Source organism: Aquarana catesbeiana, linkage group LG03 (genome assembly GCF_042186555.1).
Source record: "Aquarana catesbeiana isolate 2022-GZ linkage group LG03, ASM4218655v1, whole genome shotgun sequence".
In the NCBI taxonomy this organism is placed as follows: Eukaryota; Metazoa; Chordata; class Amphibia; order Anura; family Ranidae; genus Aquarana; species Aquarana catesbeiana.
Genome location: NC_133326.1, coordinates 362,302,573 through 362,320,597, shown reverse-complemented (window position 1 = coordinate 362,320,597; position 18,025 = coordinate 362,302,573). Strand labels below are relative to the sequence as shown.

General features: G+C 42.7%; 1 protein-coding gene across 2 annotated transcripts in view; it reads right to left on the bottom strand.

Annotated features, from left to right (window-relative positions):
- The window catches only part of DPYSL3 (dihydropyrimidinase like 3), a 264,655-nt gene that overhangs the window by 65,878 nt on the left and 180,752 nt on the right, over positions 1-18,025 (bottom strand). For both annotated transcript variants that reach the window (XM_073620613.1, XM_073620614.1), the window contains exons 2-3: positions 4,602-4,690; positions 130-314 (exon numbers count right to left, since the gene is read on the bottom strand). In XM_073620613.1, the coding sequence (XP_073476714.1) occupies positions 130-314; positions 4,602-4,690 (274 nt within the window). The remainder of the gene's footprint in view (positions 1-129; positions 315-4,601; positions 4,691-18,025) is intronic.

Genomic DNA, 18,025 nt, shown 5'->3' with positions numbered 1-18,025 from the left:
CAATTCAAATTCAACAAATGTGGCTAATGCACTTTATAGATTAAAAATAATTCTAATAAAACTAGAAATCTAGCCATGGTCACTTCTGAATACATACATTTTTTCCCCCAAGTCATTTTTATTACGTACTTATCATGGTGGTTCCCCCAGCAATAGCAGCTTTAGTCCCTTGGAAGAAATCGTCCACTGTGGTCATCCCTCTATAGGGCATCTGTAAGTGAGTGTGTGTGTCAATGCCTCCTGGGATCACCATCTTCCCATTAGCTTCAATGGTTTTCACACCACCTGGTACTATTAAGTTGTCTCCAATCTGCCTGCATACACAGTTATAAGCGCAGTTAGTGTGGCTGAACAAAAGATAAAAGACATGGTACATTCTGACACATGACCCAAGCATTTTAACACCATCTTGTTACTCCTATAAAGGGTCACTGCCACCTGTACATAGTAGATGTGCCTATTTTTATTTTTGAGCTGATACTCATTCCATCACGTTACTAAAGCCTGGTACACTCTGCTGAATGAATGTCAGCCGGTTTCTATTAAACCGCACAACATTCGGCCCGTGTGTACGGGGCTTAAGATAGTTAATGTCTAGCTAGACTTCATTGCAATTCATCTTCCAAAATGGCTGTCTGGGACATCTACGCAGATACAAAAGATATACAAAATAGGTTTATGTATTACAAATATTTATATAGCTGACAATTTACACAGCATTTTACATACTGTACATTCACACCAGTCTCTGCCCTCAAAATCTTTAAGCTTCCATTTACACATACACAATCATACAAAGGTTAATTTAGACAAGAGCCAATTGGAAACCTATCAAGCATATGGAGAACATGCATACTCCTAGACTCTGGAGAGATTCCAACTTTATTGTGAGAACCTAGATGCCTGACCAGCAGCTGGCTCAGCCTCTCAGCTTGCCGCTGAGAGCCTGAGCGAGCCGCTCCTGCTGCATCCACAGCCTGTCATTGCAGTGAGCGCTGGAGTGGCAGTGCAGCAGAGCAGAGAGCCGGTGACTGATAGTCACCGGCTCTCTGCTCACTGAAGACTGAGAACTGAGCCACCTAAGTGAGTATGTGTGTTTTTTTTTTAATCCTTAACTTCTCATTGAAGCTAAACTCTACACAGATATAAATGACACAACTTAATTCAGAATAGCTTCTGGTACCTCAGATGCATGCTAAAACATTGTAAATACATTCTATGAGTTTGCCAAGCATTTACAATGAGTTTGCTTTAACATGAATAGAATTATAAAAACAAATATAATAGAACAGGCTGTCTTGAAAGAAATGTCACACAATGCAAATCAAACAATGTTAAAAACACTGGTTCTTTGCTGCCCTGTAAGATTTGTGGAGATGTGAGCTTTTTTTTGTGTGTGCTAGGGTGCTGCTGATAGAGTTGAAATGTTCTGTGCTGGCAGCACTCTGAAGATCAAGACCGATGCTCAGCACAGAGTGCAGTGGTCCTGGTCTTCAGCGGTCCGACACGCCCACTGCAAAATATTTCAAACTAAAGCTGTTACACTCTGTGTTGGACAGCAGTGCTCATCTCCATTTTTTTAAATTATTTTTGTATTTAACATAAAAACCTTTTCATGGAGTCTATTGAAGGACACAGGAATTCAGAAACAGCTGGGTTATTGTGCCACCTACAGCACATTAGGACACTGGCAAACAGTGAAATTGTACGCTTGCCCCCATATATCCCCTCCTCTACTCAGCTGCCTCAGTTTTGTAAAAAAAAGTGGTACCAAGAGCAAGAACAAAAATACAGAGGGGTGGGACCGGTGTCCCTCAATGGACTCTAAGAAAAAAGATTTTATGGTACATAGAATACTAATCTTATTTTCTTTCTTTCCATTGAAAGGTGATAGATCCATATCCATATATATGGAATATATGATGCCATATATGCAAAGGAATATAAGGGGTGTATATCTCCACAATATAAGGCGACTTCACACCTTCTACACTTCTTAATGCATCCACCAAACACCACGGTGACACGGTGTATGGGGCTGCTCTGTGCAACACCACTGCACAAAGCAGGTGAATATAACATATTTGTTAGAAAAGGGAAGTGGAATGTACACCGTTCCAAGGCTGTCTGCAAATTAAAGATCTCTTGATACTCATATTTGTTATTTTAGTTAAAAAAATGCCTTTAATAACGCTTTAAGCTACAGTACACATTCACGTGGGTGAATAACAGTAAATTATTCTTGCCAGTGATTGTAAATGCTGCCTGCACACAATGGGGGTTAGTTACGAAAGGCAAATCCACTTTGCACTATAAGTGCAAACTACAAGTACAAAATGCACTTGAAATTGCACTGAAAGTACACTTGGAAGTGCAGTTGCTCTAAATCTAAGGGTAGATCTGAAATGAGGGGAAGCTCTGCTGATTTTATCATCCAATCGTGTTCAAGCTAAAATGCTGTTTTTTTATTTTCCTTGCATGTCCCCCTCAGATCTACAGTGACTGCACTTCCAAGTGCACTTTCAGTGCAATTTCAAGTGCACTTTGCACTTGTAGTTTGCACTTGTAGTGCAAAGTGGATTTGCCTTTCATAAATAACCCCCAATGTGTGTAAACAGCTAAAACGGCTAGATTTGTACTCTACAAATCACTGGTTAGCGTCACTGTTCGCATATAAGTGCTCATCTGAGTGGTCACATGTGAACAGAGCTTCCAAATGGACCTGGACACAGCCAGTGTGTGTCCAGGGCCTGCATCTCTGTTGAGTTTTGGCTCCATACAAACTGGCCACAGCTAATCCACCAGTTTGTACATGACCGTAGCATAGAGGTGGAGTTTAGCCACCTCTAAATGCAGCAAACTATCCGCATCCTATTGCTGTGATTGTAACCTTATAGTGAGATTGAGACACTGGTGCTGCCTGACTCATGCGGTTTGTGTATGCGGCAGTTAATGGTACTAATGTCTTCTTTGTGCACTCACTGACTAATGCCGGCCATAGACAGTTCGAATCTCGGCCGGTTCAGCTGGGACCGTCCGAGATTCGAACCATGTATGGGCAGGCTGGATGTATCCAAGTTGATTGATCAATCAACTTGGGTACAACCAGCCTGCTGGATTTTATATGCTATTATTGCTAGCGGCTGGTGTAGCCACTTGCAATAATCATTGTGTTTTACTACGGGAGAACGCGATGGCTCTGGGGGAGGGATTCCCCTGTCAACACTGACTGTGTTGATGGGGGAATCAAGAGATTTTCTTTTCTGCAAAAAGGATAGCCATACACAACTAAAGGACAAATAGAGAGAGTGAATCTCACTAGTGGGGACACAGATAGCAAACAGGACTGACAGAGGGGGTCCATATGACAGAATAAGAGCCCGTTAGCATTTCGGAGCTGGGCAACCTTGCCTTGTTCGCTATAAAGTTAGTTCACACCACTGCAGTACTTTTTTCCAGCGAAGTGTATTGCAATGCAAACCACTGCCCTGCAATGCTACTGTGGTGAATATAACTGAATTTAACATTTTAATACAATTCCCCCCAAAAAAAAAATAAAATTTAAAGAGTGCAATGTGTCTGAATTGGCTCATCGGCTCTATTCCACCCAGTGCACACCAACAGCCATGCGTTGACAAGAATGCTATTTATTTTACTTGTTAATAGAATTAGAAAACATGACATGTTTGACACTGAAGACTCGAGATTGGAAATGTTATTTTTTACTATTACGGCCAAAAACTTTTGTGCAAAATTTGATCTTAGTATACTTCAGGTTATTTATTGGATCAAATTCTGATTTTAAAAGTAAACTGTTTAGACATTACAAATGTAAACACATGCGCAGATTATCTTTATAGAATAAAAAAAGCAGCAACACTATATAAAATTACCGTGCTGTATGTATTTATAAACCAGAAACCCACAGAAATCTAAAATATCTTTCTGAAACAAAAAAAAAAAAAAAAGCTAAGCTATCACAACCTCTGGGATTTCTCGGTTGCGGATGTGAAATTCTTTTCCAAACAGCTCAAGCTTTTCAGAGGTTAGTGATGTACAGCTGCTAGATTCTACTGACCCAACTCACATCCTACAGGTTTGGCTACTAGCAGTGCACTAGAGAACACAGGAACTGACATTTGAAAACGGCCATACTACCCTGTTGATTCCAGCTAGTAACAGCAGACTTTCTAATACACGGGAGGGGGAAGTAACGTCATTTTTATGTGCTCTTTCATCATCCAACACTAAACAGTTTGAGTGTTATTTATTGCTTTCTCATATGTGGTTTCCACAGAGTGGATCAGTGAAAGCGGCAATGTACACTGTTCTACAGAAACCAGATTTCAGCACTTTAGTAGAGTTGGATCAACGATGACTTCTGATTGGTTACTTTGGCCTATCCTATGTCACCTTTTTCTCTCGGAGATAGATTGGCAACATCTCCGGTGATATGGACTATTAGCACGCACAAATAACATTTCGTTTGTCTCAAAGCATGAAAAACAGAGACAGGCTAAACACAGCTGTTCAATAGGTTATCATCTGAGCGTGTACTTCAGTGTTTATTTAGTAGACAAAAGTAAGCTAAAAATACTTACTTAATGAGTCCATCTTCCATGTAAATGTCAGCGTAGAAAGACTGGTCATCATTTACTATCCGACCTCCTTTGACCAAAAGACGGTCACTCTGCAATGCAATCGAAAATGTTTGGTTAACAACAAAAAAAATGATATGTTATGAAATAATCTATACCTGAAATGCTGAAACAAGATCAACACATTCAGATTACCCAGTCTACTACATAGCAAGAAGAGTTACTAAATTGCAAGGCGAGTTACTACATTACAAGCAGAATAAATATGGTGAATATGGTTTAGATTTGTAAATCTGGAATTTGCATACACCAGCTACTCCAAAGTGCACTCTTCAATGGCTGAGAAGGCATTTCAAGGAGACATTAGAAGCAGTGTTCATTTTCTAGACCAAATTAACACTATTTTAGTTGACTAAAATATGCCGAAAACAATTCAGATGACTAAAAATGACTAAAACGAAAATGACATTTTAAAATTAAACATTGGTTATATATCACAATGGCTAAATCTGTGTCTGTAGTACATGTTCAAACCTTAATACCATAATCAATAACAGGTTATTCGATTTTTACTCCAGGAGTATATAATGAGTTTGGAAATGCTAGAGAAATGCTTAACCATTGCATTACAATTTAACTAAACCCATTCGATTTTAATCGACTAAAAGGTACTGGAGATTTTAGTTGACTAAAATACGACTAAAGCTAAAACAATTCACTAAAATACAACTAAAACTAAAATGGCATTTTGGTCAAAAGACTATGACTAAAACGAAATCGAAATTTGACGTCAAAATTAACACTGATTAGGAGTCCATGGCTTTCCGAAATGAATCACACACCTCTTTCCCCCTATATGTCTTTCATATAAGCATTTGCTATGCTTTATTTATTACATAGTAAGGGTTTAAAACTACAACGTCCCCGCTCTCAGTTTTTGGTGCCAAATCTGTCCAGTCGGTAGAAACAGGGGTTGTAGAGATTCCAAATGTGACTGGATCTCTGCTCTGAGGGGCCACCTAAATATCCAATACATCTCCCCATGTAAGATTTACTTGTCAGAATCTGTCACTGTCATATAGTGAAGCTACACATTGGTCACTCTCCCAGGCAGATGCAGCATAAAAAGGTTACATGTCACAATTAGAAAAGTATTACTATCGACACAGAGATGAACATTTGACTTTTAAAGAGGAGGTAAACCCTGATGGGTGGAAGCATCCATCTTCGCCCTCCTTCTTCAGTGGCCACGGACTCCGGCCCTATAACTGTCTGGAGCCACGTGACCGTGACGTCACTCCCACATGCGTGTGGGAGCCCCCTGTCATGGAACATGCTTGGGAAGAAACGGCACGGGGGGCCATTTCTTCACTGCGCATGCGCCAACGACCTCATCGGTGCACCACAAGGTAAATAGCTCCTAAACGGCGTACGTTTAGGAGATATTTTTAGTACATATACTGTAGATAAGCCTTATTATAAGCTTACTTATATGTAAAAATATCTCAGGGAGGTTTACAACCACTTTAAGCATCTAACCCAAGGCACCCACAGTATATAGTATATACAGATGAGGCCACATAGTAACTATCTGATCACTGACATTTTAGTGCTACTATCTTTTCAGATAAACTTGTCATGTAATATGGAGGGTGCCATACTTCTGTCTGGATCCTCTGGTGTTAAAACTCTCAGTCACTGAACCAGAAAGAGTATGCAGTAAGGGAATTCAAACTGGAGTCAGGACTCCTGATCTGGCAACGCATTTTGGAGCTTCATCCCCTTTAAGACTGGTGGGGTCCCAAAATGTGTTGCCTCACTTGGCCAACACTTCCATAGCCTTACTGACCAGGGGATTAAAGCCCCCCGCTGGCTGTTTACAGCTTTTAAGTGGGTCTGCTAGTTGCTAGTTACACCTTTGTTCGCCATTGCAGATGATCTTTACACCACTGGCTGCTATCCCAATTTTCCTGATACGAGAGCTTCATTATTAATTATGGCGTAGGTGATTTTATGCTATGGTGTCAAATAAAACTACTTTTGCTACACTGGACCATTGTTCTTTGTTTCTTGAAAAGCCTGCTAGAAGCTTGTTTAAAGCGTCAGCAAACACTCTCATTAGGATCTGTGTTTAACATTCCTAAGATACAGCTGAATGGTATTTAAAGACTTTAAAGAAGGGCAGGAAGCTTGCCAAAAGCTTTGTTAAAGCTCGTTGGCTGAAGGCTGTGAGTACAAGGCCTAAATGTAGTGACAGCCAGGCAGCTAGTATTTTCAGAAGATAGTCACCTACAACATATTTCAAACCCTGGCGGGTTTTCTTCCGGATTTACCATTCAGGACATCCAATTATGCATTCGGATTTACATAAAATGCATATTACTACATCTAAACAAACTAGCTTCCTGCCAACACTGGAAGTTAAGAAGAGCATTAAAAGACCTTAGGCTTCATGTACACTGGACGCTCCTAGGGCGTCTGGCATTTTTCTTTTCCTGTCTCTAAAATCCCCTGCATGTTAGTCTATGTGTCTATGCACACATTGGCTTTTAGAAACATTTTGTGGCAGGAACTGTTATGCCCTGTACACACGACTGGTTTTGCTGTTGGAATAAACTCCGAAGGTTTCTCCGACGGAACTCCGACGGAATTCCGCTCAAGCGGTCTTGCCTACACGCGGTCACACCAAAGTCCGGCCGTCCAGAACGCGGTGACGTACAACACTTACGACGGGACTAGAAAAAAGAAGTTCAATAGCCAGTAGCCAATAGCTTCCGTCTCGTTCTTGCTACAGAGCATGCGTCGTTTTTGGTCCGTCGGAACTGCATATAGACGAGCGGTTTTCCCGATAGGAATTGGTTCCGTCGGAAACATTTAGAACATGTTCTATTTCTAGGTCTGTCAGAATTTTCGAAAAAATAAGTCCAATGAAGCACACACATGATCGGAATAGACGATGAAAAGCTTCCGTCTGACTTTTTCTTGTGTGTACGCGGCATAAGAGGCAGGAAAAAGAACTCACTGCCAGTGCATCCAAGAGCAGCAGACCTTGGGCAGAACACTTGGCGCTACTAAAAGCTGCTAAACTCGCCTAAACGCTAGGTGTATTTAGTTCTTGACCATTAATTAACTTCAATGGCCAGCAAAAATTTTTAATGAAATGAATTAACGCCCAAGAGCTTGATGCCTGTAAAAGCCCCTGAAAGCTTGTAAAAGCTTTAGTCACTTCAACAAGCATCAGGAATTTTTTCTGCAAAAATGCTGCTGACTTCTAGGAGAGTCCTGTGTGCATGAGGCCTGAGGAGAAACTTCATCCTCCCTCCTCACACTAAGTTTAATTTTGTAGTTAAAGTAATATTTGAGTCAAGAGTTTATCTTCCCTCTACAAGTAACCTTATAAAATCTGTATTACCTGCGTCTTTGAAATGGCCTGAACTTGCACCGTTCAGTAGATATTGACATCAGCTCCAGCTGATATCACTGGCGGAATAGCAGTAGTCTCTGCATTCATGAAACACTGAATGTACAGTGAATGCAGAGAGTTCCGTGCTCCGACTACAGTGGGCACAGGAGAGATGTCATTGCAGCCCAGCTATTCAAACAGCCAGAGAGCATGAACCCAGAAGACTAAGAGAAGATAGCCAGGAGGTAACTGTCATAATGTACTAGTATGCGATGCATATTATCACATTATGACATTATCCTGCAGGAGGCCCACTTAAATTTTTTTTTGCTGAGTTTACTCTGGCTTTGACTACCTGGCATCGGCGGTGCGTCCATAAGGGCGCCCGCTCTTTCCAGCCACCCCCTCTATCACCAATAGATAGATTCATGCATTGCATGAATCTATCCATGGCCGCCGCTGCCACCCCCTATTCGGGCGCCGGGTGCCTGAATTACAGCGGCGGGGGGTATTTTTGAAGCACCTGATTAGAGCCATAGGCTCTAATAGGCGTCAAAAGAGGTAAACAGTTTGGCGCTCGCAGTTCACCCAGGTGCGTTAGAAAAGAGAATGTATATTCGCTTTCCTAACACTGAACCGCCTCTCCGCCAATCAGGTGCTCGGGTCTGTTACCCATCACCTGATTGGCTGAAACAACAGGTGCTGTGATTGGATGCCTATCAGGTGTCCAATTATAGGAGAGGACGGGAGAAGACACCGAGGACATGGAGGAGCATGGAGGACACCGCTCGCCGGCGCCACTCACTGCCCCACCGAGACAAGATAAATGCCGGGCGGGCACAGTGGCAGCATTTGATGGGCACAGTGGCTGCATTCGATGGGCACAGTGGCTGCATTTGATGGCACAGTGGCTGCATTTGATGGCACAGTGGCAGCATTTGATGGCACAGTAGGAGCATTCGATGGGCACAGTGGCAGCATTTGATGGCACAGTAGGAGCATTCGATGGGCACAGTGGCAGCATTTGATGGGCACAGAGCCAGCATTTGATGGGCACAGTGCCAGCATTTGATGGGCACAATGGTAGCATTTGATGGCACAGTGGGAGCATTTGATGGTACAGTGGCATGATTTGATGGGCACAGGGGCAGTGTTTGGTGGGCACAGTGGCAGCGTTTGATAAGCACAGTGGCAGCTTTTGATGGGTACAGTGGCTGCGTTTGATGGCACAGTGGCAGCGTTTGATGGGTACAGTGGCTGCGTTTGATAGGCACAGTGGCTGCGTTTGATGGGCACAGTGGCTGCGTTTGATGGGCACAGTGGCTGCGTTTGATGGGCACAGTGGCTGCGTTTGATAGGCACAGTGAGGCTGCAAATTGATGGGGTTTTTTTTCAGAATTTTTCAGTTTGCACCCTCCCAAAAATTTTGAGCAAAAGCCGCCACTGCTACCTGGTCTGTAGGGTTGAGCTGAAAAAACATTCAGTAAGTCCCCTATATACGATCCTTCAAGTTACGAACTTTTGTTTGCACAGTTTTTTTTTTTCATTCAACCCAGTGGGCTGAATGAACAAAAAAACTGACAGATTGCCAAACCAGTACAAGCAAAGTTGGTGCAGCGATCTCCCCAGCTGTGATTTTGTGTTCTCAATGGGTGACCACGGGGACCCCCCCCCACAGCCTTTGATCTTTGTTGGACTTCCGAACAAGCCCCCGGAACAGAACTCATTCGTAAGTAGGGGACTTACTGTACTCACCCAGCCAGCAATTAAAGTCCTGTCCTGCTGTCAATAGCCAAAAGTCACTGCACACTGGGTCCCACACTGCCAGCTTCTTTGGTGGCATCTTCAGAAGGCCAGCTGTCTCTCTCCAAGCAGCGGGCCTCTTGATAATGCTTATTGCACATGCGCAATGCGGTCAACATACCCATGAGGACTAGGTGAAAAAGCCTGAAGCAGAAAAGGGTCGTTCCCCCAACCCCCCCATCCAAAAAAAAAATGTATATATTTTTGCTATTCACTGAAACGGGCAAGGAGAAGCAAGATAACAAGAAGTAAAGAAAGGGAGTGAAGGTCCGCTACAAGGACCACAAACATCAGAACTACAGATCTGCTGCTTGAAAGAACTAGGGCAATACAGGATGATTAAACGGAGTGAATTTCCAGCATAGTTAGGAGTTAGCATGCTAAATTAGTAAACACAAGTCTAATTTCCTCTGCAGAGTCCCTGTCGTAAAATATCTTAACATTTGCCATTCTTCTGCTGCTTTAATGTTTATTTTCCTCTGCTAATTTTGTTTAGTGGTTTCTAGATCCCCTTGAGCAACAAAGAACTTCAAATACACAGTATTCTATTTCAGCAAAGGAAACCCTCATCCACTGGTACAAACAAACATACGTGCAACTTTAGAATTTTATTTTCAAATACAAAAAAAATAAACACAGGATTTATGTCTATCCCCCAAAAACATACAATATATATTGTAATATCTGCCAAAATAAAGTGAATTTTATGGTGCATTATGCATGCCGCCATCCAAGGATTTGAATTCATGGGGGTAACTGTAATCCTACTGACCAATCTGATTCTAACTACACATCATCAGATCAATCTCTGTGCCTTTACCATCATATTAGTTTGTAAGATTTGATCACACACATGTATGGTCAGATCAGGAAGATGACACCCTTGAGTCAAACAGAAAAATTGAATCTTATTTTACACTCTATAAAAAGTTGGTTTAGGGCCATTTAAAATGGAACAAAACCAATCCTATGCTTTGCAGCCAAAGACAGTGCCATCTTAGACTCTAGATCTGCAGTGGCCATCAGGGCGGCTGATAAGGCAGTACTGCCAGCCATCCTGTACTGGGACTGGGCCCCAACAGTTCAAAAGAGGGGCCCGGGCACCTGCTGAGCATGAAAGACGGCTGTACTGTCTTATTTCAGACACTGATCCTCTTCTGCCTCCTCCTGCTGCGCTGTCAGCTTCTCCTATTCTTCCCTCCAACCACAATGCAGGGGGATTGGTTTTAGCACATACGCCCCTTCCATCTGCTGTCCGGACCCTCCTGTGTGCCCATCTCCCCTGCAGTACTGCCAGCTTTCCTCTTCTACCACCGGCAGCTACTGTGGACACTCAGGATGGAGAACAGGGGAAGGGGCCAGTAAATATGTCCTTTACTGGCGCCTTCCTTTCCTGAATGAACACAGTGAGCGATAGGTACCAATTACTCCTGTGTCCATTCATCACTAAAGCATAGTAAATTGTCTTTACTATGCTTCCGTTTGTAAATAAGCAGGAAGCCTCAGAGCACCTCCTATTCTTTCATCTGTGCGGCTGAGGCTGCAGAGAAAGGGACTGATAAATCTATGTCCTTAGTCACTTTTGGCCGGAGGGGGAGCCCTGTCAGGTAGGCTGTATGGGGCCCCATGATTTTTAACAGCAGACCTGGCTGCCATGGCACTGCACATGTGATTAGCTATGTATGACACCAGCTGCTGGAGGGCTGAAAAGTTCTGTTGAGAGTTGACATAAGCACACCTGCAATGGTGACCGTTATTAGCAGAGGCATGTCTTGAATTTAGCATACACTGAGCATGTGCTAGCAGGCAGAATGTGATTGTAAACGCCGCAGAAAACAATATTGGTAAGTTTAAAAAAAACAGAATTTAATTCAGAAAACAAAAAAATGCGAGCAGGCAGCTCTTTATTGCAGGAGAGACATGCAAAAAACACTACCTACCTTTTTACAATCCTCCCTAGTATATAAATGAAGCTGCAAATGCACAGCTCCATTTACATTTCTAGTACAGTGCCAGTATGCCGGGATGAATGACTCCTGACTTCATTCCACAGTGGCCAATCAAGGCGATCAGAGACCAGCAACCGAAAGCTGGGGAAAAGATGCCAGCGCCAGCAAGGGACCTCACAAGCATCAGACCTATAGAGCAGAGGTAAGTATCTGTGCCTTTAGTTCAAATTTAAAGCTTTATACACACAAGCAGTTTGGCCCATCAGTGTACAACCATGGCATTTTTGAGTGCCCGAAAAGCCGAGATGGAGCATCTAGCCCACTGTTAGCAGCCTGTCAAAATCTATGACAGGCTGAAATATGCTATTATTGCATTCAAAGGCAAATGCCCCAAATATAGGGATTCTGAGCTACAGGCATACCTTCTTGGACACATATGGCCCTAATGCCGCGTACACACGTCCGCACTTTCTGTCAGAATAGACTCCGACAGGCTTTCCGACGGAGTTCCGCTGAAACAGATTTGCCTACACACGATCACACCAAAGTCCGATCGTTTAGAATTTGATGACATACGACGGGACTAGAAAAAGGAAGTTCAATGGCCAGTAGCCAAAAGCTGCCCTTTTGTCGTTTTTGGTCCGTCGGACTAGCATACAGAGGAGCGGTTTTCCCGATAGGAACTGATTCGGTCAGAAAGATTCAAAACATGTTCTATTTCTAGGTCCGTCAAAATTTTAGAAAGAAAAAGTCAGATGAAGCGCACACACGATCGGAATGTCCGACGGAATGATTCTGTCGGACCTTTTATGCTGGAAAGTCCGGTTGTGTGTACGCAGCATAAGGCTACTTTCACACTGGAGCGGGGGAGTTTTACCGTCGCTTTAGCGGCGCTTTTCGGCCGCTAATGAGGCGCTTTTAACCCCCCGCTACTGACCGAAGAAAGGGTTAAAAGCTTCTGTGTTGCGGCACTGCCAAAGTGCTTTGCAGGTGCTTCGGCAGCGCTGCCCATTAATTTCAATGGGCAGGGCGGTTTGGGAGCAGTGCATACGTCTCCCCAAAGATGCTGTTTGCAGGAATTTTTTTCCCATCCTGCAAGCGCACCAACCCAGTGTGAAAGCACTTGGGCTTTCACACTGGGGAGGCATGAGAACCGCTTCTCAGGTGCTTTACAGGCACTATTTTTAGCTCTAAAATGCCTGAAAAGTGCCCCAGTGTGAAAGGGGTCTAAATGTGAGCACTGCTCGGCACTTTATCCAGCTGTGTCCAGCCCCTGCACATTTCAGCTTTTCAATCCTTCAGACAGACCTGATCGGAACCTCCATTGTTCTCTATGGAGCGGGGGTGTAAACAGACAGTCCACCCCGTGTGAAAGGGGCCTTAATCTATGGACTGAATGCTGCACCTGTGGCTTTCCGGGTGCCCAAAAATGCCTGGGATTTGATGCTGAAGGTCTAAACTGCTCTTGTGCGCCTAAGGATTTAACATTTTTGGGAGCTTTATTTTCCAAAATTTTTTCTCCCCCATATGCCCCATCCCCTGATTTCTCAGTTAAAATCGATGGCACAACTATAAGCCCATCCCCACATGCCAAGGTTCTAGGTGTAGTCCTAGACTCTGAACTTTCCTTCAAGCACCACGTCCAATCACTGTCCAAATCCTGCCGCCTCAACCTCTCCAAAATACGCCCCTTTCTAACCAATGACACAACAAAGCTCTTAATTCACTCGCTGGTCATCTCTCGCCTCGGCTACTGCAACTCCCTTCTCATTGGTTTACCTCTACATAGTCTATCACCTCTTCAATCCATTATGAATGCTGCTGCCAGACTCATCCACCTTACCAATTGCTCTGTCTCTGCTACCCATCTCTTTCAATCCCACCACTGGCTTCCGGTCAGCCAAAGAATTAAATTCAAAATACTAACAACTATGTACAAAGCCATCCACAATTTAGCCCCCAGCTACATCACTAGCCTAGTCTCTAAATACCAACCTACTCGTTCTCTTCGTTCCTCTCAAGACCTTCTGCTCTCTAGCTTCCGCATCATCTCCTCCCATGCTCGCCTTAAGGACTTTTCCAAAGCCTCTCCAATCCTATGGAATGCCCTACCCCAAACTGTCCACTTATCTCCTACTTTATTAGCTTTTAGACGATCCCTGAAAACCCTTCTCTTCAGAGAAGCCTACCCTACCCACACCTAACAACTGTTTTTTAATTTTCTCCATCAGCTCATCCCCCACAGTTATTACCTTTTGTTTCCTTTTGACCCTCCCCTCTAAATTGTAAGCTCTAACGAGCAGGGCACTCTGATCCCTCCTGTATTGATTTGTATTGTAAGTGTACTGTCTGCCCTCATGTTGTAAAGCACTGAATGAACTGTTGGCGCTATATAAATCCTGCTTATTAATAATAATAATAATAATAATAATAATAATAATAAAATAGTCAAATCAGTGGGTTTAGTTCTGCTTTAAGCCAGTATCTGACTCATTTACATTTATATGACCGATTATTGGTTTCTCTCTTCAGCTACAGGCCACAGGCGGTGGTCTCAGCGGGGGGCATCGATAGTTTCAAGAAACTATTACATAAGCACTTGAACGACCACAACATACAGGGATATACAATGTAATACTGACATATAATCACACACACAGGTTGGACTTGATGGACTTGTGTCTTTTTTAACCTCACCTACTATGTAAAGTTATGGTTTACTGCTTCCTTCACACAGCACCAATCTCCTGTTGTGCTTATGAAGTATCTGGAAACAGGTCAAGCCACATCTTGATAACCATTTTCATGGTACAACTGACAGAAGCCCTCTACTTTTTAATATTCAGCGATTGGATGATCCAGCTGCCGTATATGTCCATGAGCTGAGATATCTACTCATAAAACAATATGGAGTGCAGCTTTACCATGGAAACAATTGTCAGGAGAAAGTTGGCAAAACAAATCCGCAGTAGAGCAAAGAATCAATTTAAATTTTAAATCAGGTTTAAATAAAAGACAAACCCATTTTCTTCAAAGTCAAGTAGTAAAAAAAGTTATTCTTTTTAAAAGCTTATGCAAACATAGGTAATCTAATCAACCAAATGCAATTGCCTTATAGATGTTTAATGTTGTCCAAAATACAGCCTTACTTGCTATATCTCTCACTCACCTACATTAAATCAGTATTGCTGCCTGTGAGAGTCAATATTTTCAAAAAATGTGTGTTGAAAGATAAAGAAAACAGGATTCATAATGGCTGAATATAAATATACACTTTGGTTTACAGCGTGTAATTCATTTTATACTTCTTTATAATTTAATTTGTTTAATGGACATGCATTACAAAAGTGATCATTTTGCAATTTTATATTGTTTGAAAATAACAGGGTGGAAACTGGAAACATATTTAAGTGGCTTAGCTATGGAGAATTTTATCACCTTCAAATTAAAAGTACAGTCTAGACAAATTTAAACTTAAAAACGCGTACACGCAGCACTTTATTGTAGAAGAAACATGCAATGGCTCTTCTCCAATAAAATACATTTACCTGCCAGTTCACAGTCCACAGCAGAATGTATTATATTGCTGCACAGTGCCAGTGTGCATGGATGAATGACTCTCACTCATGAGCAGGGGAGCCATCCCTCACTGGCCAATCAAGATGCCCAAAGACCATCACCCAGAAGAAGCCACGGAGAAGATGACGGTGCCAATGAGGGACCTCGTGGGCACCAGGCTGTTCAGGCAGAGGCCCATATTCCTGCCTATAGTTCTGCTTTAAAAGAATACATAAGTCATTCTGTGATTGGACAAGGGGGCATGAATGTCACCATCTACCCTTGTCTAATCACAGATTGCCTAATACTGTTTGAAAAGAATACAATTTTAAGAATGGAGAAGCTGCAGCGCAAATGGCCTGCTGTGATCACTGTGCTCCATACCAACTGTCAGTTTCAGTGAAGGAAGTTCAATGCTTATATCACTGTCAGGGCCACAAGTGGGGCACACATCATTAGAGATTTGCTATAGGTACCTACCTAATGCTTCAATATTGTTTTTGCCTGAAGATCAACTTTAAAGCCTGAGATGCATACAGTGAGCACATCAGTGCCTGCTGATTTCAGATATTACTGTATTGCTTCAGTCTACCCCACTCCCTACTATCCATAATATGGTTATCCTGGAACATATCTGCAGGTGATGCTAGAACAAACATTGGAAAGAGAAAGGTGCCTTTAAGTGCAGTGGTTAAAAGATTTATTACAGGCACAATGGGATTAAAAACACTTACAAGATAGTAAGAGGTCATAGGCATATAATGATTCGTCCTCATGCAGATCACTGTAATCCTGATCCGTCTGGGGGAGAGAGCCGTCAGCTGTCAGAGTCCCTGGTGACGTGGATTGGCGAGGAGCTGATGATATGGGTTCTGGAACCAAGCTGGAACGCATGTGGCCGATGTAAAATCAGGTGAAGGTGGTGGGCGGTAACGCATTTCGGAGCATGCACGGCTCCTTCGTCAAACCTACGCCCATGCTTGCTCAACAGGCTTATGAGAGGGGAGGGGTTGCCGGACATCTCTCTCTCTCGCCCAGACAGATGAGGAATACAGCGATCCGCATGAGGACAAGTCATTATATGCCTATGACCTCTTACTATCTTGTAAGTGTTTTTAATCCCATTGTGCCTGTAATACATTTTTTGACCACTGCACTTAGAGGCGCCTTTCTCTTTCCAATGTTTGTTCTAGCATCACCTGCAGATATGTTCCAGGATCACCATATTATGGACAGTAGGGAGTGGGGTAGACTGAAGCAATACACTTAGAGGTGCCTTTCTCTTTCATTTATGACCCTCCAGAGCTGCTTCTTCTCTACAAAGTGCTGCCTTTAGTGCCATCTCTCCACTGCTACTAAGGACCGGATACCCAGCCTCACCAGAACTCCCTCATCTCTCCCTCTTTTCTAGAACACACATTGCAGGCTCCTCAACGTTTTCAAAAATACTGAAAGCTTGAAATATAAAATGTCAAATGTCTCTTACAGCCACCAGTCAAGTCCAGCTTGGATCCAATATAAGTATGCATGTGTCATACCTGGAAGATCCCATGGAAGCTGGAAATCCTTTAGAAGGCACTAGCATCTGGGTTCCGTGTTAAAGCATTATCTGATTGGACGAGGTTGAGATTGTGATGTCACTGCCCAGCCTCTCCAACTCATATAATCAAGGAATGCATGGCATTCTTTCAGAGATTGCAAAGTGTCCTCTAAATGGTGCCCGTGCCGATGGAATGACCTCCTGTGTCCACAATGTGGCAGGACAGCTGTTCGACATGGGACCAGGAAGCTAGCACCTATCACTGTGACTACAGTGTCTACTACAGTGATTTCCAACTTCCACAGGGATATTACAGGTATGACACTATTTAAGCTGGACCAATGTAACTATACAGGATTATGCATAACTGTAAGTCAGCTTTCAGGAAGTACACTCCCACTGCTTCTCTATGAAGCAATGTGTGCTTATTCTGCAGGGAAAAACATAGAATTCCGATCCAGTAAAACTGGGTTTTTTTATGTCTCGCTTATATGTATTTTTTTGAGTTTTTGAGTTGTATTGAAATATATGAAGATGCTTTTGTTTGATGTATACTGACATCTAATGCTGGTTTTAGGGCCACTTTAACTTGTTGACTTGTGTGATTTTGAATCTCCCTTTGTCCTTCCCTCCTGTTTAAGGCTAGTTAGTCCAGTCCTTACTAGACCTCACTGTTTCTTCCATGTTTCCTCAGAAAGTGTTAGCTCTTCACATAGACAGGCTTAGGAAAGGCACTGGGGTGGATTTACTAAATGCAAACAAACCGTGCACTTTGTTCCCCAGAGCTTACAGAATGTGATGAAGCTTTCCTGATTTCCATCATCCAATCATGTGTTTTTGTTTAATTTGGTTGGTATTTTTTACCACATTCACGAAGCTCTGGGGAAAAGGAGTACAACTATACTTACAAAGTGCACAGTCTATTTGCCTTTAGTAAATCAACTCCATTATCTTCCTATACGCTAAATGACTGGAAAAAATGTTTTTTACTGCAATTAGCAGTAAAATTGCATTGGATTGAACCTATATGTCTTTTTGAAGAGTCTCAAAGCATTTTCTGATTGGACGAGGTTGAGATTGTGATGTCACTTGCCCAGAACATTGCATTGGATTGAATCTATATGTCTTTTTGAAACGTTTAGCTGCCTGTGGATGGTGCCAAGTCAGCAAGTGA